Source organism: Bubalus bubalis, chromosome 10, assembly GCF_019923935.1.
Source record: "Bubalus bubalis isolate 160015118507 breed Murrah chromosome 10, NDDB_SH_1, whole genome shotgun sequence".
In the NCBI taxonomy this organism is placed as follows: Eukaryota; Metazoa; Chordata; class Mammalia; order Artiodactyla; family Bovidae; genus Bubalus; species Bubalus bubalis.
In genome coordinates, this window is record NC_059166.1 from 36,803 (window position 1) to 60,840 (window position 24,038).

General features: G+C 42.5%; 1 protein-coding gene across 2 annotated transcripts; it reads left to right on the top strand.

Annotated features, from left to right (window-relative positions):
• Positions 1-4,665: 4,665 nt before the first annotated feature.
• On the top strand, positions 4,666-22,791 carry PSMB1 (proteasome 20S subunit beta 1). Of its 2 annotated transcripts, XM_006076029.4 has the most exons (6): positions 4,669-4,832; positions 7,655-7,762; positions 11,665-11,746; positions 15,525-15,654; positions 21,423-21,529; positions 22,504-22,791. In XM_006076029.4, the coding sequence occupies exons 1-6, from the start codon at positions 4,720-4,722 to the stop codon at positions 22,687-22,689; spliced, it is 726 nt and encodes a 241-aa protein (XP_006076091.1). In that variant the 5' UTR covers positions 4,669-4,719; the 3' UTR covers positions 22,690-22,791. The 2 variants fall into 2 exon arrangements, with proteins under 2 accessions (XP_025150028.1, XP_006076091.1); XM_025294243.3 differs by lacking the exon at positions 7,655-7,762 and having other exon boundaries at positions 4,666-4,832.
• Positions 22,792-24,038: the final 1,247 nt, after the last annotated feature.

Consider the following 24,038-nt stretch of genomic DNA (forward strand, 5'->3'; position numbering starts at 1 on the left):
TCGTGTTAGACTCTTTGTGACTCCATGGACTGCAGCACGCCAGGCTTTCCTGTCCATCACCAACTCTCAGAGCTTGCTCAAACTCATGTCCATCGAGTCGGTGATGCCATTCAACCATCTAATCCTCTATCTTCCGGTACTCCTGCCTTCCGTCTTTCCCAGCATCAGGGTCTTTTCCAGTGAGTCAGTTCTTCCCATCAGGTGGCCAAAGGATTGGAGCTAGAGCATCAGTCCTTCCAATGACTATTCAGGACTGATTTCCTTTAGGATGGACTGGTTTGATCTCCTTGCATTCCAAGGGACTCTCAAGAGTCTTCTCCAACACCACAGTTCAAAAGCATCAATTCTTTGGTGCTCAGCTTTCTTTATAGTCCAATTCTCACATCCATACATGCTGCTGCTGCTGCTGCTGCTGCTAAGTCACTTCAGTCGTGTCTGACTTTGTGCGACCCCATAGACGGCAGCCCACCAGGCTCCCCCGTCCCTGGGATTCTCCAGGCAAGAACACTGGAGTGGGTTGCCATTTCCTTCTCCAGTGCATGAAAGTGAAAAGTGAAAGTGAAGTCGCTCAGTCGTGTCTGACTCTTCGGGACCCCATGGATTGCAGCCTACCAGGCTCCTCCGTCCATGGGATTTTCCAGGCAAGAGTACTGGAGTGGGTTGCCACTGCCTTCTCCATACATGACTACTGGAAAAACCATAGCTTTGACTAGACAGACCTTTGTTGGCAAAGTAATGTCTCTGCTTTTTAATACACTGCCTAGGTTAATCATAGCTTTTCTTCCAAGGAGCAAACGTCTTTTAATTTCATGGCTGCAGTCACCATCTGCAGTGATTTTGGAGCCTAAGAAAATAAAGTCTCACTGTTTCCATTGTTTCCCCACATATTTGCCATGAAGTGATGGGACCAGATGCCATTATCTTAAGTTTTTTGAATGCTGAGTTTTAAGCCAGCTTTTTCACTCTCCTCTTTCACTTTCATCAAGAGGCTCTTCAGTCCCTCTGCACTTTCTGCCATAAGGGTGGTGTTATCTGTATATCTGAGGCTATTGATATTTCTCCCAGCAATCTTGATTCCAGCTTGTGCTTCATCCAGCCCGGCATTTCACGTGATGTACTCTGCACATAAGTTAAATAAGCAGGGTGACAACATACAGTCCTGACATACTGCTTTCCCTATTTGGAACCAGTTCATTGTTCCATGTCCGATTCTAACTGTTGCTTCTTGGCCTGCATACAGATTTCTCAGGAGCCAGGTAAGTTGGTCTGCTATTCCTATCTCTTTAAGAATTTTCCACAGTTTGTTGTGATCCACACAGTCAAAGGCTTTGGCCTAGTCAATAAAGTAGAAATAGATGTTTTTCTGGAACTTTCTTGCTTTTTCAATGATCCAATGGATGTTGGGAATTTGATCTCTGGTTCCTTTGCCTTTTCTAAATCTAGCTTGAACATCTGGAAGTTCTCAGTTCAAGTACTGTTGAAACCTGGCTTGGAGAATTTTGAGCATTACTTTGCTAGCATGTGAGATGAGTGCAATTGTGCGGTAGTTTGAACACTCTTTGGCATTGCCTTTCCTTGCGATTGGAATGAAAACTGCCTTTTCCAGTCCTGTGGCCACTGCCGAGTTTTCCTAATTTGCTGGCATACTGAGTGCATCACTTTCACAGCAGCATCTTTTAGGACTTGAAATAGCTCAACTGGAATTCCATCACCTCCACTAGCTTTGTCTGTAGTGACGCTTCCTAAGACTCAGCTGACTTCACCTTCCAGGATGTCTGGCTCTAGGTGAGTGATCACACCATTGTGGTTACCTGAGTCATAAAGATCTTTTTTGTATAGTTCTTCTGTGTATTCTTGCCACCTTTTCTTAATATCTTCTGCTTCTGTTAGGTCCATGGCATTTCTGTCCTTTATTATGCCCATCTTTGCATGAAATGTTCCTTTGGTATCTCTAATATCCTATGGTTCATTTAGGCATAATCACAGGTTGTAATGCTTGTTAGCTTGCTTCCTTTGTACTTCACATAATCAATGAGGTTGGGTCCTCCTTAAGGATAGGAAAGATTTTACAGAATTTTTGTATCCAGGACAGTACCCGAATAAATACAATACTTCTCTGTCCATAACCATCAAAGAAAACCCTTTCTTTTACCTTTTACAGTAAAGTATAGGAAAAGTTTTAATTTAAAAAGTACTTTTCAAAAATCTTTTTCTGCTTCCAGAATTGCATGTATATATCAAACAGTCCATTCTATATTAGTCAAAGGTTTGCTTGCTTTATTAACATTTTTAAATTGTAAAATATGATATTCATATAAAGAAGTATGTAAACATGTGTACAGATTAATAGACGGTATTAAATCAAATAAGGGCAGTACATGAACCAAGAACTTCCAGATGTACAAGTTGGATTTAGAAAAGGCAGAGGTACCAGAGATCAAATTGCCCAAATCCATTGGATCATAGAGAAAGCAAGGGAATTCCAGGAAAACATCTACTTCTGCTTCATTGACTTCACTAAAGCCTTTGACTGTGTGGATCACAACAAACAATGGAAAATTCTTAAAGAAATGGGAATACCAGACCAGCTTATCTATCACCTGAGAAACTTGTATGCAGGTCAAGAAGCAACAGAACCAGACATAGAACAATGGACGGGTTCAAAATTGGGAAAGGAGTACATCAAGGCCGTACACTGTCACCCTGCTTATTTAACTTATATGCAGAGTACATCATCCAAAATGTGTGGCTGGATGAACCTCAAGCTGGAATCAAGATTTCCTGGAAAAATATCAACAACCTCATATATGCAGATGATACCACTCTAATGGCAGAAAGTGAAAAGGAACTAAGAGCCTCTTGATGAGGATGAAAGAGGAGAGTGAAAAAGCTGGCTTAAAATTCAACATTCAGAAAATGAAGATCATGGCATCTGGTCCCATCACTTCATGGGAAATAGACGGGGAAAAAGTGGAGACAGGGACAGATTTGATCTTGGGCTCCTAAATCACTGCAGTGACTGCAGCCATGAAATTCAAAGACGCTCGCTCCTTGGAAGGAAAGCTACGACCAACGGAGATAATGTATTAAAAAGCAGAGACGTCACTTTGCTGGTCGAGTCTGGATAGGCAAAGCTGTGATTTTTCCAGCAGTCATGTACAGATGTGAGAGTTGGACCATAAAGAAGGCTGAGTGCCAAAGAATTGATGCTTTTGAACTGTGGTGTTGGAGGGACTCTTGAGAGTCCCTTGGACAGCAAGGAGATAAAACCAGACAATCCTAAAGGAAATCAACCATAAATATTAATTGGAAAGACTGAAGCTGAAGCTCCAATACTTTGGCCACTTGATGCAAGGAGCTGATTCATTAGAAAAGACCCTGATGCTGGGAAAGAATGAGGGCAGGAGGAGAAGGAAGGGGGCGGCAACCAAAGATGGGATAGTTGGATGTGATCGACACAATGGACATGGGTTTGAGCAAATTCTGGGAGATAGTGAAGGACAGGGAAACCTATCGGGCTGCAGTTTATGGGGTTGCAAAGAGTTGGACACAACTTAGCGACTGAACAACAGCAACAAAGGGTTCCCCTGGTGGCTCATTGGTAAAGAATCTGCCGGCCAATACAAGAGACACAGGAGATGGCTGTTCGATCCCTGGGTGAGGAAGATCCCTTGGAGGAGGAAATGTCAACCTACTCCAGTATTCTTGCGTGTAAATACCCCATGGACAGAGGAGCTTGGTGGGCTATAGTCCATGTGGTGGCAGAGAGTCGGACACGCCTGATCGACTGGGCAGGCAAGCATTAAATCAAGTAAAGAAACCCAGTATTGCTAGCACTACAACCTCCAACCCATCCCTAGCCAAGCAGGACCTTTCCCTCTAGCCAAAGTTAGTTAATTTTCTTGCTTTGGCACAGCCCTCAGTTGCTTTATCCATTCCGCAGTTTATGGACATTTAGCTCATTTCCAGTTTGGGGCCATTAAGAACATTTTTATGAATATTCTTGCATGTCTTCTGGCCAGGGTACATACCTCGGCATCAAACTGCTGGGTCATGATGTGTGTGTATTTCAACCATGTCAAGTAATGCCAGTCCCTTTTCGAAATACGGCTGTACTAATTTACACTCCGGAGAAGGCAATGGCAGCCCACTCCAGTACTCTTGCCTGGAAAATCCCATGGACGGAGGAGCCTGGTAGGCTGCAGTCCATGGGGTCGCTAAGAGTCAGACACGACTGAACGACTTCACTTTCACTTTTCCCTTTCATGCATTGGAGAAGGAAATGGCAACCCAGTCCAGTGTTCTTGCGTGGAGAATCCCAGAGACGGGGAGCCTGGTGGGCTGCCGTTTATGGGGTCGCACAGAGTTGGACACGACTGAAGCGACTTAGCAGCAATAGCAATTTACACTCCAAGAGAGTCTTCGAGTTTCCGTTGCTCCATAGTTTTTCCAATGTCTTTGTAAACTCAGACTTTAAAATTTCTATCCATCACGAGTGATTTCGAATGTTTGCCTGGAAAAGAAAGCCTGTACCTCACTGCCAGGTCTCTACGAGGAACTGGCAAAGGCTACCGACTGGAAGGCGACGGCTCTGGCCTCCGGGAGCAACGACTGGCGCGAGATAGAGCGGCCGGAGGCAGCGCCGCGGAAACCGGAAGCGGCACAATTTCCGGTCGAGGCAGCCATCTTGCCGTGAGACAGCAGGAGAGGAGCCACGGAATGTTGTCCTCCGTTGCCGCGTACTCAGGCGCCGGCCGAGACCTGGCCATGGAACCTCACAGCTCCGTGGGCCCTTTGCAGCTGCGCTTTTCGCCCTACGCTTTCAACGGAGGGTAAAGCCCGCAGAGCCGCCGCCTTCTCTTTTTCCCTCCATATCTCTGCTTAAGCCTGTCTGCCCGGCGCTGCCCCTCCAGTCTCAGGCCTCCCTCTCCGAGGTTGCTCGGCTAGGTCTTGTTCTTCAGGGCTTCACGTTATAGGCCGGTCACTGGATCTCGATGTGGACGGCCAGCTTTACGTAGACAGCAGGTAGAAATTGACACCTGACCTCCGCTCTGGAAGAGCTTTAAAAATGGACCTAACGTTTCCTATCTGTCTGAACGGGTTTCTCGAGCCAGCAGGCACGGGGCAGGTTGAGCATCTGATTTTAAAATTGATGGTTGATTGGCCATGTGATTAGATGTAGTTGTCTAGCTAAAAGGTCTAATCAAATCACCATTTTGAGTTATTTTAAATAGCAGGTAGGATTACTTGCGCAGACTTAGTTTCATTGATCAGGGTTTATTGTTAAGGGTTGGCATAAGTTCAGGGAAAAAATACTCAGAAGGGGGGCCTTTGAATATGTGTATTCTTGCATGTTGTATGTAAGTTTTTCTTTCTTTTTTTTTTTTTTTTTTTTAAAACTTACCAGCTTTATCTTAATACTTTTCCTTGATAGCGCACTAAAAGAACTAGGGTTGTGGAAAGACACTCTCTTTAGAACTCCTAACTGCGAAGAGCTGTGTATTTAAGCATCGTTTATAGTTTGCTGGCCAAATTTTGTACTTTGAAATGTACACACCCAATTAATTAATCTGGTAATCTTTAAGGACCATCCAATGACCAGATTAATTACTCAGGTCCTTATGGGTTTGAAATTTTAGTGTAGATTTTCAGGGTATTTGCAAAGAGATTGGAAGTCTGTGATTTTAGCCTTGTCTCACACTAAAGAGGAGTGTGATCTTTGTTACCTACTTCTCAGCTTCTTGAACCCAGATTTCCTTATCTTTCTTAGCTAGTCATAGTTTGAGAGAAGAATCAAAAGAGAAGCATTTTGTAGATTGAAAGCAGGTATCTTTTTTATCCTCATGATGACTGACTGTTAGATGATATATACCTCAGTTTTACAAATGAACTTGGGCTCTTAGAAGTTAAATTTTGTTAGTCATAGCGCTGGTGTGAAGTTGAACCCCAGGACTTGAATCCATATCTGTGTTGCTATGAAGTTTATGAATGCTTTTATCATTGCACTTTTAAATATTTCCTGTGACAACTAATGAAGTGGTGGGATCACAAAATGAGTTATTAGACCTATTTCATAAGACAGTTGCAGATTCTGCTTGAGACTTATAAGGTATTCAGTGTTTATTACCTTCTAACCTTTGTAATCCAATTACTGCTCTAAAGTCAGTGCTTATGGCTTCTGATATTGAATTACCTTTTCTTAGTCTGTGTTCTTTCCCTTTAACATTTATTGCTGGCTCTTGGGCAGCCTTTGCTTCTACACAATAAGACTTAGTCCTGTGTCTTTCTAGTCTGACTGAATGTGGTTAAACTCCCAAGTCATTAGCCTGTGCATTTGTCACTGAGTACTTTAAGATTATGCCATTTAACTCAGTCAACCTTTAACACAGGAACTGCTAATATCAACTTGATAATTTGTCCAGGGTCACAGAGCTGTTATGGCATGGACAGGTTTCGGGTAACTTCAGAGTCCAAGTTCTCGGTGATCATACTTATGCCAGGGGGATCATAGCTAACACTTAACTGGAGGACCAGTTATGTTTCAGGCACAGGAATAAGGCTTAACAATTTAGTCCGTTTAATGCTTGTAACACCCAAATAAAGTAGCTACTGTTGTGATCCCTGATACGTGTTTGAGGACATTGAGGCCTTGAGAAGTTAAGCAGTTGACGATCTCGTATCTTCTAAGCAAGAGAACCAGACTTTGAACCCACACAGTCTGCTTTTAGAGCTCATCCTCTCCGCCTCCACTGAACAGAGCCACAGAGGGAAAAGGTTGTTCTTTGTTGGTCCATTTTCCAAAAGATGCTTGGGTGTCTCCTGAGAGCAAGACAATTTTATAAGGACTTGGATATAAAGAAATTAAAAACATTAAGCCCTGGGACTCCCCTTGTGGTCCAGTGGTTAAGACTGCCCTTCCAAAGCATGAGACACGGGTTTGATCCCTGGTGGGGAAACAGATTTCACATGCTGTGTGGCGTGATCAAAAAATAAAAAATAATAAAACCACATTAAGCCCTTCTTTCTTGAGCTCAGATATCTTGTGTTGTATCACTGTCTACACCTCCCCCAGCAGGCAAGGCCATGGCCTTTGGCCATTTTATAGTATCAGTAATTGTTTAATGATACATATTAATCAATAATATGTTTAATTTTTTGATGATGGTGATAATTTAGTGATGTTTGTGCTTAGTCGCTCAGTTGTGTCCAACTCTTTAGCAATCCCTTAGACTGTAGCCCATCAGGCTCTAACCATGGGGATTCGCCAGGCAAGAATACTGGACTGGGTTGCCATGCCCTCCTCCAGGGGATCTTCCCAACCCAGAGACCAAACCTAGGTCTCCTGCATTGCAGGCAGATTCTTTACCAGTTGAGCCACAAGGGAACCCAGATGTTTCTGTAGTCTTCTGCTAAGGAACCTTAGGTCTGATTTGACTTGTGTTTTTAAGGGAATTCTTAATTTTTTTTTTTCCCAGATGACTTGTAGCCAGGGATCCTTTCCCCTCATCGTTTCCTCTTCCATCTGAATCCTGCACTTGATTATATCCAGTAGATTTTATCTCAGTATGTGCTGTGGAGCATTCTCATATTGGGAAAGGTGTTATTAATGTCCAGAAGAATTTATTAATTTTGTTTTTCCTTCTTTCCCCCTCAGTACTATATTGGCAATTGCTGGAGAAGATTTTTCAATTGTTGCTTCTGACACTAGATTAAGTGAAGGGTTTTCAATTCACACACGGGACAGCCCCAAATGTTACAAATTGTAAGTAAATATTTCTAAGGACATGTTTTCAGTACCTTGTGATGATTTAATGCTGCGAGACATTCAGGTTTTAAATGATGTGTTTCATGAATTTTTAGATTGCCTGTTTGGAGCTTAGCTTGTATTTTTGTTAGAAAATTATTTTCTAGTAATTCAGTACATAGTCTTCGTAATATTTGTCATATTTAGGTACCAACAGTGTTTTTGGTAACTTAAATATTTTTTACTCAACATCTTATAAAAAATATCAAATATACAACAAAGGTAGGATAATTCTGTAGTCAATGCTCATATACTATCATGTAGGTCTTATCAGCATTTTATTGTTACTACTTTATCATATGTATTTTGGATTCTTTTTTAATCTGTACTTTTAAAAAAATAACCTAAAACATTCAATTTACCCATATCTTAAGCAGTTATATCCATGGCTCACAGTTTTAATGGGTGGCTATGTTTTTTCTAAAACATAAGAAAATAAAGTCATGTGTACCAGGGGTGGGGGGAATCTGCATAAATTACTAACTAAATGCACCTTACATGTTAACAGTGCTTTGTATTTAACATTTTTGGACACAATTGGAAATGGTGGTTACTCTTAGGTTACTACACAGACACTTCTTAACCCTGATTCTCTCAGGAGTGGACTGATGAGGTTCAGGTCCTTTGGGTGGGCCTTGTGCTGCAGGGCATGGCCCAGCCTACACCGCAGCCTAAAGAGCAGTAAGCTTGTCTTCATCTTCCCAGTTCCCTTTCTGTCCACTTCCATCTTTTGATACCCTTTTCTCTTCTCTGATTTGTAGCATGGTGGTGAGTTAGTTGTTAAGTCGTGTCTGACTCTTGTGACCCCATGGCCTGGAGCCTGCCTGGCTCCTCTGTCCGTGGGATTCTCCAGGCAAGAATACGGGAGTGGGTTGCCATTTCCTTCTCCAGGGGCGTCTTCCTGACCCAGGAATCAAACGCAGTTTTCCTGCAGGATTTACCTACTGAGCTATCAAGGAAGCCCTTGTAGCATACCCATGCAACAATTTTTGTCTTTTAAGATATAACTTTTATAAAGTGAAAGTAGTAAATATCATGAATAAAACTTAAATAATATTATAGATACTGTCCTTGTACAAGATTCTGCTCATCTTTGTAACATTCTGTATTAGCTTGTATGCCTCCTGAGTGAATACTCTCTTTTTTTTTTTAATGAAATACTTCAGGTATATATAGAGAGAACAATATTACTTCTGTATTGCTGTCATGCATTACAGGCACTGGGTCACACATGAATTGCTTGCATGCTCCTGATCCCATGCCCTTTGGGGCTGACCTAGAGTCTAACCTATCTCTACCCCCACTTGTTTGAAACTTATATTTACTCTTTATTCTTTGCAGAAAAACTCTTCTTCATTTAGGTACCTGGATATTTGGCAAAAGCATTCTGAAGCTCAGATTTTGTCTTACCCTCCTGGTACTATCAGCCATTCTTGGTAGTACAGGCAGTGAAGCCTTAAGGTATATTGGGGTTTGGCTCAGTGCAGTGAGGTTGGTTATAGAGAGATCAGGAAATGCTGGTGATGACCCTAGAAGTGTCAGTGGTCTCCCCAGCTGGACAGGTATGTTTTGTGTGAATCATTCTTTTATTTCTGAAAGAAAGGGCCTCTGCTGATCATTTCTTGATGAGATGGGTTTAGGTTTCCTTATAAATATCAAGACTTAGGAATTAACTTTTGAGGCATCAGTTCAGTTCAGTTGCTCAGTCGTGTCCAACTCTTTGCGACCCCATGGACTGCAACATGTCAGGTCTCTCTATCCATCACCAACTCTCAGAGCTTGCCCAACCTAACGTCCATTGAGTCGGTCATGCCATCCAACCATCTCATCCTTGTCATCCCCTTCTCTTCCTGCCTTCAGTCTTTCCCAGCATCAGGATCTTTTTCACTGAGTCAGTTCTTCTTCACATCAGGTGGCCAAAGTAATGGAGCTTCAGCTTCAGCATCAGTCCTTCCAGTGAATATTCAGGACTGATCTTCTTTAGGACTGACTGGTTGGATCTCCTTGCAGTCCAAGGGACTCGCAGAGTCTTATCCAACACCACAGTTCAAAAGTATCAGTTCTTTGGCGTTCAGCTTTCTTTATAGTCCATCTCACATCTGTACATGACTACTGGAAAAACCATAGCTTTGACTAGACGGACCTTTGTCGGCAAAGATACACAAAAATTTTATTAAGTACTCTCTGGTGGGCATTTGGGTTGTATTTGTTTTGTTTTGGAGAGTCATTAAAATAATATGTATACTTACACGTGAACCTAGAGCTTATCTTCGCAAACTTGCATGAGTATATTTGTAGCAGTGGAATTTTTGAGTGAAAGTGATGTGCATTTAAGTTTTTAGTAGATGCTGTCAAACAACCTTTCTAAAGAGCTGGATCGCTGTACACTCTTTACCAGTTTCTGAGAGTACCTGATTTTCACAACCTCACTAGCATTAAGCATTATTATTCTACTACGCTGAAATGGTCTCTTTTTAAGATTTTAATTTATGAGTGGCATGGAGGCTCTTTTATATGTTTATGGTGACTTGTGTCTCTTTATATGACTTTCATATAATTTAGGGGCTTCCCTAGTGGCTCAAATGCAACCCACTCCAGGACTCTCGCCTGGCAAATCCCATGGACAGAGGAGCCTGGTGGGCTGCAGTCCATGGGGTCGCTAGGAGTCGGACACGACTGAGCAACTTCACTTTCACTTTTCACTTTCATGCATTGGAGAAGGAAATGGCAACCCACTCCAGTGTTCTTGCCTGGAGAATCCCAGGGACAGGGGAGCCTGGTGGGCTGCCGTCTCTGGGGTCACACAGAGTCGGACACAACTGAAGTGATTTAGCAGCAGCAGCAGCTAGAGGCTCAGACGGTAAAGAATCTTCAGGAGACTGGGTTTGATCAGGAAGATCCTCTGGAGAAGGGAATGGCCACCCACTCTAGTATTCTTGCCCGGAGAATTCTATGGACAGAGGAGCCTGGTGGGCGACAATCTATGGGTTCGCAAAGAGTTGAACACAACTGAGCACTGAAAGTTTCACTTTCGTGTAACTTACCTATCTTTCCATCGTAGGGTGTTTTTTTTGTATTGAGGTATAATTGACATTTGGGGGCTTCCCAGGTGGTGCAGCAGTAAAGAACACACCTGCCAATGCAGGAGGTGCAAGAGATGCAGGTTTGATCCCTGGGTCAGGAAAATCCCCTAAAGTAGGAAATGGCAACCTGCTTCAGTATTCTTGCTTGGAAAATTTCATGGACCGAGGAACCTGGCAAGCTACAGTCCGTGGGGTTGCAAAGAGTTGAACATGACTAAGCAACTGAGCACATGCATACATAATCGACATATAACATTTTAATACTTTCGGGTATATAGCATAATGATCCCATATTTGTATATATTGCAGAATGATCACAATTAGTCTGGTTAATATCTGTCACCACACAAGTTACAACATTTTTTTTCTTGTGATGAGAACTTACAGGCTCTACTCTCAGCAACTTAAATATACAGTACGATGTTATTAACTATGCACATTATCCCCAAGAGCCATTATGCTATTAATGCATTTCATATTTTTAGGAACTGTTTGTAGAATAAGGAAATTAAAAGTAGACTTTGGTCTGGTCGTGTATATATATATTTTTAATTCATCATATTTTTATAGAAGTTCTCATTTTTTATGCAGTCAAATCTATGAAACTTTCTGTGTGGGCATTGGGTTGTATTATATGTAAATTGGCTGCCCTCAACCTAACCGTATTAAAAAAATTCAATCATATTTGAGTTTTAAATTTAAAATTACTCAAGACATGTTTTGCCTCACTGTTAAACCAACTGTTTCCTGAAATGTGGTGTGTTTTTTTTTTAACAGAACAGACAAAACAGTCATTGGATGTAGCGGTTTTCATGGAGATTGTCTTACCCTGACCAAAATTATTGAAGCAAGACTAAAGGTAGATGCTTTTGTACATGTTTACACTGTTGAAAGCTAATAACAAAAGTTCTTTAGATTATTTTAAGCATACATACCCTGGGTTTGGAAGATCCCCTGGAGAAGGAAATGGCAACCCACTCCCGTATCCTTGCCTGGAAAATCTCATGGACAGTTTGGCCTGGTGGGCTGCAGCCCATGGGGTCACAAAGAGTCGGGCACGACTGAGCGACTAATACTAATACTAAGCATCCATCACAGCTCCTGCTAGCTGGAGAAGAACTAGTTTAGCAGGTGAAACTTTAACCTGCACGACAAATGACACGATCTTATTAATACAGCCATCATCAGAGTAGCATAACGTAAATGACGGCAACTTCCTTTCTGTTAAAATACACGTACAATATGAAGCGAAGGATTATCTCTCCTTTTTAAGGTAGACTGGAAGGGGTTTCTTCTGAAGATAGTTTTCTCAGAAATGAAACAAATTGGTTTCTGCAGAGGAGGCGGGCTTTTAGATCGGAGCTTGGTTTGAAACACCATCAGCCAACACGTCACGCTCTCCTGACAGCATGTGCTCTTAGCATGAGCAGAAGGACAAGCCAGCTGTTTGGACTAGAGGCACGGTCATTCTCCGCTGACCCCACCAGTCTTTAGTTGACAGCCAGCTGAGGAAGGAGATCTGACACAAGGTGGATGGGAGTGGAAGAGAGCAGGTGGGGTGACGGAGGAGGAAGAGAATAAGATAACTTACCTGCAGTGCAGTCTTAGAGGGGCTGATGCTGCCCCACCTGCGTGTCTCTGGCAGCGGGGGTGTTGAAGAACAAGGGAGCTGACTTGACAGAAGCAGAGGCAGGTCTAGATGTTGATTCTGCCCTGTGTGTATTAGCAGCGTTTGCTTCAGATCATTTCAGGGAGAATAGGATAGGAATAATTTGGGCTACGCTCATATAGATTTTTCAGTAACGACTCTCTTCTTAGTTCATAAAGTACAGGGTTAGGGTAGGATTCTCAGTCACCGTATGTCAATACTCAGAAGTGTAGCTCTGTTTTTTAGTTACATAGCTTGGTGACGTTTTTAAATTCCTATTGATCATATTTACAGTATCAGTATTATATCTTCTTAGTTTTCATATTTAATTTTCTAGGCTATATATTGTAATATTTAGTATAGTAGTTGGTAAGTTTAGCTGGTACATGAAAAGGTTAGCAGGGTTGATGTTCTGTTTGCCTGCTTGTGGATAGCCCTTAAGATTACGAGTAAGGTTACTGGAGTCATGTAATGAATTTAACTGACACTTACCTTTTTAAATGTGTAGGAACGATTTCATTGAGTATTTACCAGTTGTTAACATTTGTTTAAAATCTATTGATACTGAAGGCTGTAGTGACATATATTGACGTTTATATGATCCCTAATGCATATTTATATGATCCCTAATGCATATTTTGTAAATGGCATTTAGAGGACGAAAATAAACCTGACATGGAAAGTAGTATTTTGTTAATAAAATTGCAAAAAGGTACAGTGAGTTCAACTCACTGCACAGTACTTGCAGATTCTTTCACATATTGTTACGTAAACGGTGAGGTGAATAAATATCGGTGCTTGGTTTTGAAATGAAGAATTTTCTTTATAATCTTGTCATTGTTAGATTTTATAGCGGTTCTTAGGTTTCTCGTTAGAGATATTGGCTGTGGCTGACAAATCAGTTAACTTACATTTACTTTATTGGATAATTTAGAATTGTCAGGACGTAGTAAATCTTGGATCAGAAATCACTGTGTCAGGTGCTGTTTTGGATACTCCATTCTTCGTGGTAGATGCTCTAAGGATTAAGACCCTGCCCTCTGCTGGGTTCATACAAAGTAGAGCTGCCCCCGTCTCTCACAGATACCCTCTCTGAAAAGAGAGAGGCTTGTCTGAGTCTATAATCAGGAGTCAGCCATTTGGTTTCTGTGGTAACTGTTTAATCTGCCCTAAACCAGGACTGGAAAAAGTCAGTTTTCATTCCAATCCCAAAGAAAGGCAATGCCAAAGAATGCTCAAACTACCGCACAATTGCACTCATCTCACATGCTAGTAAAGTCCTGTTCAAAATTCTCCAAGCCAGGCTTCAGTGATATGTGAACGGTGAACTTCCAGATGTTCAAGCTGGTTTTAGAAAAGGCAGAGGAACCAGAGATCAAGTTGCCAACATCTACATGATCATCGAAAAAGCAAGAGAGTTCCAGAAAAACATCTATTTCTGCTTTATTGACTATGCCAAAGCCTTTGACTTTGTGGATAGCAATAAACGGTGGAAAATTCTGAAGGAGATGGGAATACCAGACCACCTGACTTGCCTCTTAAGAAACCTGTATGCAGGGCAGGAAGTAACAGTTAGAACTGGACATGGAACAACAGACTGGTTCCAAATAGGAAAAGGAGTACGTCGAGGCTGTATATTGTCACCCTGCTTATTTAACTTATATGCAGGGTACATCATGAGAAACGCTGGGCTGGAAGAAGCACAAGCTGGAGTCAAGATTGCTGGGAGAAATATCAATAACCTCAGATACGCAGATGACACCACCCTTATGGCAGAAAGTGAAGAACTAAACAGCCTCTTGATGAAAGTGAAAGAGGAGAGTGAAAAAGTTGGCTTAAAGCTCAACTTTCAGAAAACTAAGATCGTGGCATCCAGTCCCATCACTTCATGGCAAATAGATGGGGAAATAGTGGCTGACTTATTTTTTTGAACTCCAAAATCACTGCAGATGGTGATTGCAGCCATTAGATTAAAAGACGCTTACTCCTTGGAAGGAAAGTTATGACCAACCTAGACAGCATATTAAAAAGCAGAGACATTACTTTGTCAACAAAGGTCCGTCTAGTCAAGGCTATGGTTTTTCCTGTGGTCATGTATGGATGTGAGAGTTGGACTATAAAGAAAGGTGAGCACCGAAGGATTGATGCTTTTGAACTGTGGTATTGGAGAAGACTCTTGAGAGTCCCTTCGACTGCAAGGAGATCCAACCAGTCTATCCTAAAGATCAGTCCTGGGTGTTCATTGGAAGGACTGATGTTGAAGCTGAAACTCCAATACATTGGCCACCTGATGCAAAGAGCTGACTCATTTGAAAAGACCTTCATGCTGGGAAAGATTGAGGGCAGGAGGAAAAGGGGACAACAGAGGATGAGATGGTTGCATGGCATCACCGACTCAATGAACATGGGTTTGGGTGCATTCTGGGAATTGGTGATGGACAGGGAGGCCTGGCGTGCTGCAGTTCATAGGGTTACAAAGAGTCAGACACAACTGAGCGACTGGACTGAACTGTGCAAAAATGGACACTAACAATATCTCATGAATGAACAAGACTGTGTTCCCGTGAAACTTCACTGAAACAAGTGGTGGGCTGAATTTGGCCCATGGGCTTTATTTTCCTGACCACTGTCAGTTTGCAGAGTGGAGAGCTGAGTTTGGAATATCCTCTCCAGGTTGCCTCATGTGATCTGTTTGTGTGTATTTGCTCTTGAGTTAAGAGGGCCTGAGATGAGGCTGGCATGGAAAGGAGCCTCCAAACTGGAGAGCTGAGGGCAACTTGGCGTTCTCTCCCTGAGAAATGTCTGTAGCCCCCACAACGATAGGACATAATAAAATACTATTTTGTTTTGTATTACTGTGGTGTTTAATCATGAAAGGAACAGGCGTCCTTTCCCATTTCACCAGGAAAGGCTTTCATTCTTTTCCATTTGTTCTAGTCTTTAGTATATTCTGCCTCTACATGCCTGTTGGTTTTGTTAATAATTGCAGATGTACAAGCATTCCAACAATAAGGCCATGACCACCGGGGCGATCGCTGCGATGCTGTCCACAATCCTGTACTCCAGGCGCTTCTTCCCCTACTATGTGTACAACATCATCGGGGGGCTTGATGAAGAAGGTAGGGTGTTTCCTTTGTGGGTGATGGAGTGGGTAGCATTTCTTACATGTGTTTCCATCCAGAGCTGATAAAATCTGGATACCATCTTGCCCAGCAACTTTATTTTCTCGCAATTAAGGCAGTGAAGAAACGGAAGCTAAAAGGGAAGTAAAGGATTATCCAGCGAGACACAGCAAGTCGTGTGTTAAATAAATGTTGGGCATTCGGTTCTTTTACAGGTATTTTCTCAAGACCTTGCATGAGTTCAGTAGTAGATATTTAGCATTTTAATCTCAGAGAAAGAAACTTGGAGAACCTTGACCTAAATATGATTTTAAGAAATGACACTTCAGTAACAAGCATATTTGATTTCAAAAAGTTGTTTTGAAAGTAATGTGTAAAAGAAGTGCTTTTCCACCAGTGTTCTTGGATCATTTTTCAAACACCTCTTTAATTTTCTGTCAGAGTTGGACCAGGAGGACCAGGGAAAATCAGCGTTGTTACTTGACATTTTCATGCTCGTTTTGATCTAAAGCTGTGTTACCCAGAAAAGGCAACAGTGTTTTTCACCAGATCTGATTTGAGTGAACTTTTAGTTGCTTCTAAAAATCAAATACAGTCTCCCAGGACAGATCTGTGTCCTGGGAGTAGTTTAGAGTAGTCTATTGTAAAAAGGGCTTTCCTGGTGGCTCAGATGGTAAAGAATCCGCCTACTATGTGGGAGACCTAGATTTGATCCCTGGGTTGGGAAGATCCCCTGGAGGAGGGCATGGCAACCCACTCCAGTGTTCTTGCCTGGAGAGTCCCATGGACAGAGGAGCCTGGTGGGCCACAGTCCACAGGGTTGCAAAGAGTCGGACACGACTGAGAGACTAAGCACAAGCACGGAGATTGTGAAAAGAAGGGACAGAAATGTCTGTGGGGAGCATGGTTGAAATATCTGTGTCTTTCTTTTTATAAAAAAACTTTATTTGTATTTGGCTGTGCCGGGTCATTGTTGCTGTGCAGGCTTTTCTGTAGTTGCAGTGAGTGGAGCCTGCTCTGCGCTGTGGTGCACAGGCTTCTCATCGCAGTGGGTTCTCTTATTGCGGAGCGCCGGCTCTAGGGTGTGCGGGCTTCGGGAGTTGCGGCTCCCAGGCTCTGAAGCACAGGCTCAGTAGCTTTGGGCACATGAGCTTGGTTACTCTGGGATGTGTGGAATCTTCCCAGATCAGGGGTTGAACCCATGTACTCCTGCATTGGCAGGCGGATTCTTTACCACTGAGCCACCAGGGAAACCCAAGTCTGTCTTTCCTAGAGGGAAGGTTTCTGGGTCAGAAGGAGTCAGGTTCTTTCCATCTTCTCTCTCTAGTTTTTACTCCTGTCCATTCCCATTCACTGGTGTTTTTCTTTGTTCTCCCTTTCTCTCTCAACCCCAGCCCTTATGTGACGTATGAGAGTGTTAGGATCACTTTAGGTTGACACAGCGTTTTTAGGCTTTCATACGTAAAAACAGAGAAAATATAAAGTGTAGAAATGGTGAATAGAAATTAGTTACCCTTAACCTGAGTGATTCTAGCCACAGGTTAGCTTGCCTAACACCCAGCATGCTTCCGGTGCCTTTTTTTTTTTTTTTTTTGACTGATTTTTAGTCAAAGGATAATTGCTTTACAGCATTGCGTTGGTTTCTACCAAACATCAACATTTACCCATTACCCTCCCACTTGAACATCCCTCCCAGCCTTCTAGGCTGTTGCTGAGCCTGGGTTTGAGTTCCCTGAGTCATACAGCAAATTCCCATTAGCTGTCTATTTTACATATGGTAATGTGTGTTTGTGTTACTCTCCCTGAACATGCATGATCTCCTCTGGTGCCTTTTTTAACTTCAGTTATGTCTGACTTAAATGTCAGGCTAATAAATTCAGATTTTACCAACATGAATAATAGCTGCTATTGAATTTCAGCAGGCCAGACAGAGTCTTTGAGGTTTTCAGTGTCACTGATTTGAGAAACGTCGTGTGTACTGACTGGCAGAGCTCAGGTTTGGATCTGTTTGACTTCAGAGCCCTAGGCTTTAATTTCCACGTGCCAACATTCTAGCTTGCTTTGGTGGTATTCTCAGGCTTTTCTAACCTTTTTCTTTCTCCTAGTCTTGTCTGGTTTAATTTGATCTTTATTCCTAAGAGGAATTTCTATGTGTAGTGAAATAGTCCTTTGCCTTCTTTTCCTGTTTCCCAGGACAGTCTTGAGCGCTTTCACTCCCATCCTTTCCTCTTTCTTGGTTTATTTCCTTGTTTAGTGGAGTGCATTGCTAGAGAAATTTCTGAAGAAAGATATCAGGAGACCTTTTTGAGTCTCTGCTTTTAGAGTCTTTGTCCATCCTACTGTTTTTTGCTATTAAAAAAACCTTCCCCCACATGCTGTCTAGCTGTTTGGGGTTTTTTTTGTTCTGCTCTGAAGATTTTCTCAACTTCAGTGCCTCATTCTTCACTGAACTCTCTCTGTTTCCTCTATCATTAATTTCCAAGAGCTTTTTCTTACTTTCTAGCTCCTTTATTTTTTTTGAGTATGCTGTTACTGCTAGATTTTTGGGGTACTTCCTTTGAAAGGTTCTCTGCATTTTATCAGATTGCTTTTTTGGTCTTGTTTATTTTGGCTGCGGTATTCTATGTTGGAGGCTTCCTTCAAATTTCTTTTGATTTTGGCTGTCCATTTGTAATGAAGAGTGATAATCAAAATTTGGTCATAAAAGCATGTGGTGGAGTGGCTCATCAGCTCTCCATTTAACACTTCTGTTCTTGAATTTACTCTATCTGTGCCTAAGCCTTGTGCTTCCAAGTCCAGAGCCTCTGTTGAGTCTTGAGACTGTTTCCTGTCTCTTGTGTTGGAGGTGGGCTGTGTTCCTGATGGAGACCCTCAGGACGCTGGGCGACAGCTGACTGGGCACAGCCGGCAGCTGCTGCTTGACTTCTGCGCCTTCACCTCTCCAGGTGCGATCATGACCCCTTTAAAAGAATCTTCCCCCAAGTTAACGAGGACTTTGGTTTTTCTATAATGAAAACAATAATGCTTATAGAAGTAGTCAAATAGTATTGGAAGATACAAAGATAAAAGTGGGAATCCCCCAAAGCCTGTCCCTAGAGATAATTACTGTTAAACTTCTTGGTATGCATGTATGCTTGTGCACTGTGTAAGCAGGCTGTAGTTCGTTTTTCTTTGACTGTACAGTGGATGTATTATCATGGGGTAGATTTGTGCTGGTGGATAAAGACGTGGGTGATGATTTTATGGCCAACCCGTGGGGTAGAGCTGCATCACAGTTTCCCCCCTAATCCTCTGAGAGTCATTTACATTGTTTCCAGTTTCCTTAATAGAAACAATATTATGCCTCCCTGTATCTGAACTTTTGTGTACTTCTCCTATTCTTATCTCCCTGGAAAATATTCCTGGAAGTTGAGTTTCTAGGTCAGAGAATATCTGTGTTTTCTGTTCTGCTGATACCACATGCTTGCCCATCAGAAAAGGTCCTACACTCACCAGCAGCGGTGAGAGTACCATTTTTTGTCTTTTGTTTTGGGGTTTTGTTGTTTTGCTTTGGCGTCCTAACCAGTATCAGAATTTTAACACATTTTGAAGGCCTTGCCTAGTAAATATGTTGTTATAATTTATACATATTCTTTGTTTTTATTGAGTTTGGGTGTCTTCATGTTTATTGCCCTTTTCATTTCTCTTTTGGAGACTGACCCATGTGCTAGTCATTGCCTGTTCCTTTACGCACAGGTGAGTCTTTTTCTTGCTGATCTATAACAGCTGTTTTCAGCTTACGTTACAAATGTTTCTTGCTTTTTCTAAGGGGTCTTGGAAGCCGTGGTCTTGGACATATTCTACTCTTTTCGTTTTCCTCAAAGCTGTTGTGTGTGGTTTTCTGAGGTTGGCTTCCCTTGGGTAAATCTTTTTACATATATATAATTATATTTATGTTTATATGTAGTTTTGGCTCTGCTGGGTCCTTGCTGCTGTGTGGGCTTTTCTCTGGTAGTGGCAAGTGCAGGCTGCCCTTGGTTGCGGTGCTCAGCCTTCTCATTGCGGTGGCTTCTCTTGCGTGGAGCACAGGCCCCAGGGTACATGGGCTCCTGGGCTCTATAGCCCAGGTTCAGTAGTTGTGGCCCTCGGGCCTGGTTGCTCCACAGCATATGGGATCCTCCCGGCCCAGAGGTCAAACCTGTGTCTCCTTCATTGGCAGGTGGATTCTTTACACTGAGCCACCTAGGAAGCCCCCTACCCTTGGGTAAATTTCTGGGGCCTTGTTTTACTTGTGGCCTGTTGGCCTCGTGAAAGATAACACGAGGTTTGGTTTTATCCTTTGTCTTTTTATCCTTTATCCTTTGATTTTGTCCTTCATAGCCCTTTGCTTATGTGTCGAAGTTGGTGAGCTTGCTTGCTGCAATCTGGGTTCTTGTTCCAAGCTTACGTCTAGCAAAACACTTCTTTTCTCAGATGCTGCCTTCTTGGTGGGGTTATTAGGCTTAGGGTTATGTCTGTGTAATCCTGCAGAATTCTGCATGAATCTATTCGTTTTTAAGTCATGCTTTATAAATGACTCATGAGTTCTCACCCTCAGAACACAGTTGTTTTTAAAAGTTCTCTTTAAAAATTACAGTGACACGTGTTCTTTGTAATAAAGTCAATACCAAAGCTTATAAAGTGATTCCCTTTCCTCATCTGTAATCCCACAAAGATGAATAAGTACAGTTCATTAATCTTTCTGTACGTTTCTGTGTGCCTGTATAAATGTGTGTGCTGTTTACTTAATGCCTTTACATGAAAATGAAACTGTGCCACACACACTGCAGAACTCCTCTGTGGCACGTCCTGTGGATGTGTCCCAGCTTCTCCCTAGGCTGACGTTGCCATGTGGACGTTACACTTTCTGCTAATGGATTTTAGGTTGCTTGTAAGTTTTTGATCTTTCAGAGATAGATAAATGATCCTGTACATACTGCTTTCTGTGTTTATATAAGCATTATTTGTAGGTAAATTTTAATTCTGTAAATGAAATTATTGCTGGATCAGAGGGTACGTACTTGGATAGTTCGGTGGATTCTGACTCCAGTGGCATGACAGTTGCTGCTCCCTCAGGAGAGCCTGAGACCCATTTACCCACCCCTGACAGGTCTCTATAACTGGCATGATAAGAATCTGTGTACTCAGATAATGTTTTTCTTATCCCCCCAAAAATACTAGTGTTTCATACTGCTAGTATAAGGCAAGTGATTACACTTTAGGCAAATCTAGCCTTTTACATGTGACATTTGTGTTCTTCTGGAATTTCTTCTTTATTAAATTGATTTTTTTAATGGTACTGATGGTAAAGAGTGTGCTTACCATTAATCTAAAAACACATAATAAGTTTTTTGTGCTTCTGCTTATATTTAGCCCTAGGAGAAATTTTAAATGCATTTCCTCCCTGCAGCTGCACCAGTTAGCTTTTAGGAATGTGGTGAGGAGTTTGGTGCAGAACTTAGAGCAGCTGTGACTGCTAGCACCCCTTGGGCACAGGGAGCCCCATTGCGGTAGTCGGTGACAGCAGCTTGAAGAGTATGAAGCTCCTTGTGGCAAATGCTGTTGTGGACAGGAGTGGGCAGGAGGGCCTCCAGTTGCATTCTGAGGGGAGGGGAGGAGCAGACCACACTTCTTAAATTTTAGCCAAGTTGATAGTCCATATTGTGTCATACTTTGATTAGGTTTATTTTACCATAATTTGGGAACGTTGTCAGGACGCACTTTCACGGAGACTTTTCTTCTCTAAGGAAAGGGAGCCGTGTACAGCTTTGACCCGGTAGGGTCCTACCAGAGAGACTCATTCAAGGCTGGAGGCTCAGCCAGTGCCATGCTGCAGCCCCTGCTTGACAACCAGGTAAGGAGACTGCATCCAGGAGGTGATGGGTGAACCCAAAGTGCCTTCCTTTGCCTTCTCTTCATTAGCTAGGGGAGCCGAGAAATCAAGGCTTTTTTGTAATTTACTGCTGAGCTTTCTTGGCTGATTGGCCTCGCCCACCTTCTTGTCTGTGTTCTGCTGGTTCTCCTGTGGCCACTCACTTCCACGGCTCCAGCTTCTTCCTTGTTCTCGTGACTTCGGGGTGCTTCTGTCTATAGTGGTTGACCCATGTTTTCACTTCTCCTTTTGCCATTTTTATGTGGAGATCATGAAAATGCATTTCTCCCCCAGTCTCTCCATTTCCGTCACCTCATTTTGTATTCTAACTTCCATGTATATTTTTAATTGTTCCTCTTTTCTGTTACTGCTGGCTGCATTCAAGTCTGCATGGCATCTTGCCTGGATCATTGTGTTAATTTCCTAACATCCTTTTTGCCTCCTAGCTTACTTCCCTGTTTCCTCCTCCTTGCTTGTTTGAAATGTGTGCAGTTGCTTCTGCTTATTGCTTATCTACCACATTTCCTGTCGCTCTGTATTCCACTCAGATCCTTGAAATGATGTGCCTATCAGTCTCCACGCCTCCATCTGGAATGTGACTCCATCCTTTAACTCCAGTTTATCTGTTAGGATTCCTCTACTCAAATACATTTCCTGCAGGAGCTCTCCTGGCTCTGTTTTCTGCTTAGTTTCAGCACATTCTGTAACCATGCTTGGCTTTCATGTGTCTAGCCCTCTACTGTGTGCTTCTCAGGAGTGGGGACGTTGTCTTAGTGGATGCTTGTCAGGTGTCAGGTGGGTAATTCAGCCAGGTCTAGAAACATTTCACTTGGGGGACATTTTAAGTTTGTGTGATGTATTCATTTTGACTCCTGAGACCTGTGAAAGCTTTGGGGGAGACTGGACCTCCTTTGCATGATCACAAGATGCCTCATCCAAGTCTCCTGTCCCACTAGGTTGGTTTTAAGAACATGCAGAATGTGGAGCATGTCCCGCTGTCCTTGGACAGAGCCATGCGGCTTGTGAAAGATGTCTTCATTTCTGCTGCTGAGAGAGATGTGTACACTGGGGATGCACTCAAGATCTGCATCGTGACCAAGGAGGGCATCAGGGAGGAGACTGTTCCTCTGCGGAAGGACTGATTTCTGCACCCTTGTCACCGATCAGCTCAAAACTGGCCAAGTTTGTACCTTGAAACTGTTGGACTAACTTGTTTTATTAAAAAATAAAACCCCAAGCACTTATTTTGTTATAACTTGTCTTCTTCCAGGACAGAACTAGGACATAGAATTTCTTTTTCCTTTCGTTTTCTTCATTCTTGTATTTTTTTGTCATCCAAAGCTAAGCAGACTCTTTTGGTCAGTTTATCATCTTATGATAGTCAGCCCATCTTACAAAAAAACATGTTTAGAATTTGTGTAGTCCACCTAGCTTGCCACTAGAAGGCAATGGCACCCCACTCCAGTACCCTTGCCTGGAGAATCCCATGGGAGGAGCCTGGTGGGCTGCAGTCCATGGGGTCGCTTAGAGTCAGACACAACTGAGCGACTTCACCTTCACTTTTCCCTTGCATGAATTGGAGAAGGAAATGGCAACCCACTACAGTGTTCTTGCCTGGAGAATCCCAGGGACGGGGGAGCCTGGTAGGCTGCCGTCTATGGGGTCGCACGGAGTCGGACACGACTGAAGTGACTTAGCGGCAGCAGCAGCAGCAGCAGCCTAGCTTGCCTTTATGGACAGATTACCTTTAACTGTCTCAGTTTCATTGAGATGTTAGTTAATATAAGTAGAGTATGCTAAGATCTATCATCCCTGGAATGGCTGTTTTGGAGGAAAATCTTCAAGTCAACCAAAACAGAAGAAAATTGTAAAAGCAAATAGCCCTTTATATGGACTTTTGCCAGCAATCTGTAATAATTGTTAAACAATTAAGAAATGTTAAAATTGAGAGCTAAACTTGGATAGAGCTAAAGGTTTTGCTTTAGAACTATTAAGTACATTTTAACTCTTATTACATATAATGTTGGAGTAATTTTTTTTATGTTGAACAAATTATTTATTACGGTAGAGGGTGTGATTTGCTTTCTGGGCCAAGAAAAATGGAATTTTACTGTTGACTTTCCATTAATTTAAATGATCAAAAACCCCTAGTGGATGCATATTTGAAATTTTGTTCAAGAAACACTTGTTGAATCTCCGTCCTCGGCAGCAGAGTGCATTGGTGCCATCTCATTCGTTTCTCTCACATCACAGCTGAAAACCAGACGCTCCCATTCAAAATGTATTTGTCTATCAGTTATTCAGAGAAGCAGAAGAATAGAATATGGATTTATTAACTGGCTCACATGGTTCTGGAGGCTGAGAAGTTCCCATTACCCACTGTCTGCAGCCTCAAGACCCAGGGGATGTGGGTATGAATTCCAGTCCAAGTCTAAAGGCCTGAGACCAGGAGAATTGATGGGTGTGAGACCCTGTCCCCAAGGACAAGAGA

Bases quoted from the DNA above. Each gene is read 5' to 3' on its own strand.
- PSMB1 (XM_006076029.4), top strand. From the start codon at position 4,720: ATGTTGTCCTCCGTTGCCGCGTACTCAGGCGCCGGCCGAGACCTGGCC. The intron at 15,655-21,422 runs GTAGGGTGTTTC...TTCTTCTCTAAG, and splicing joins CGGGGGGCTTGATGAAGAAG to GAAAGGGAGCCGTGTACAGC. The intron at 21,530-22,503 runs GTAAGGAGACTG...CTGTCCCACTAG, and splicing joins AGCCCCTGCTTGACAACCAG to GTTGGTTTTAAGAACATGCA.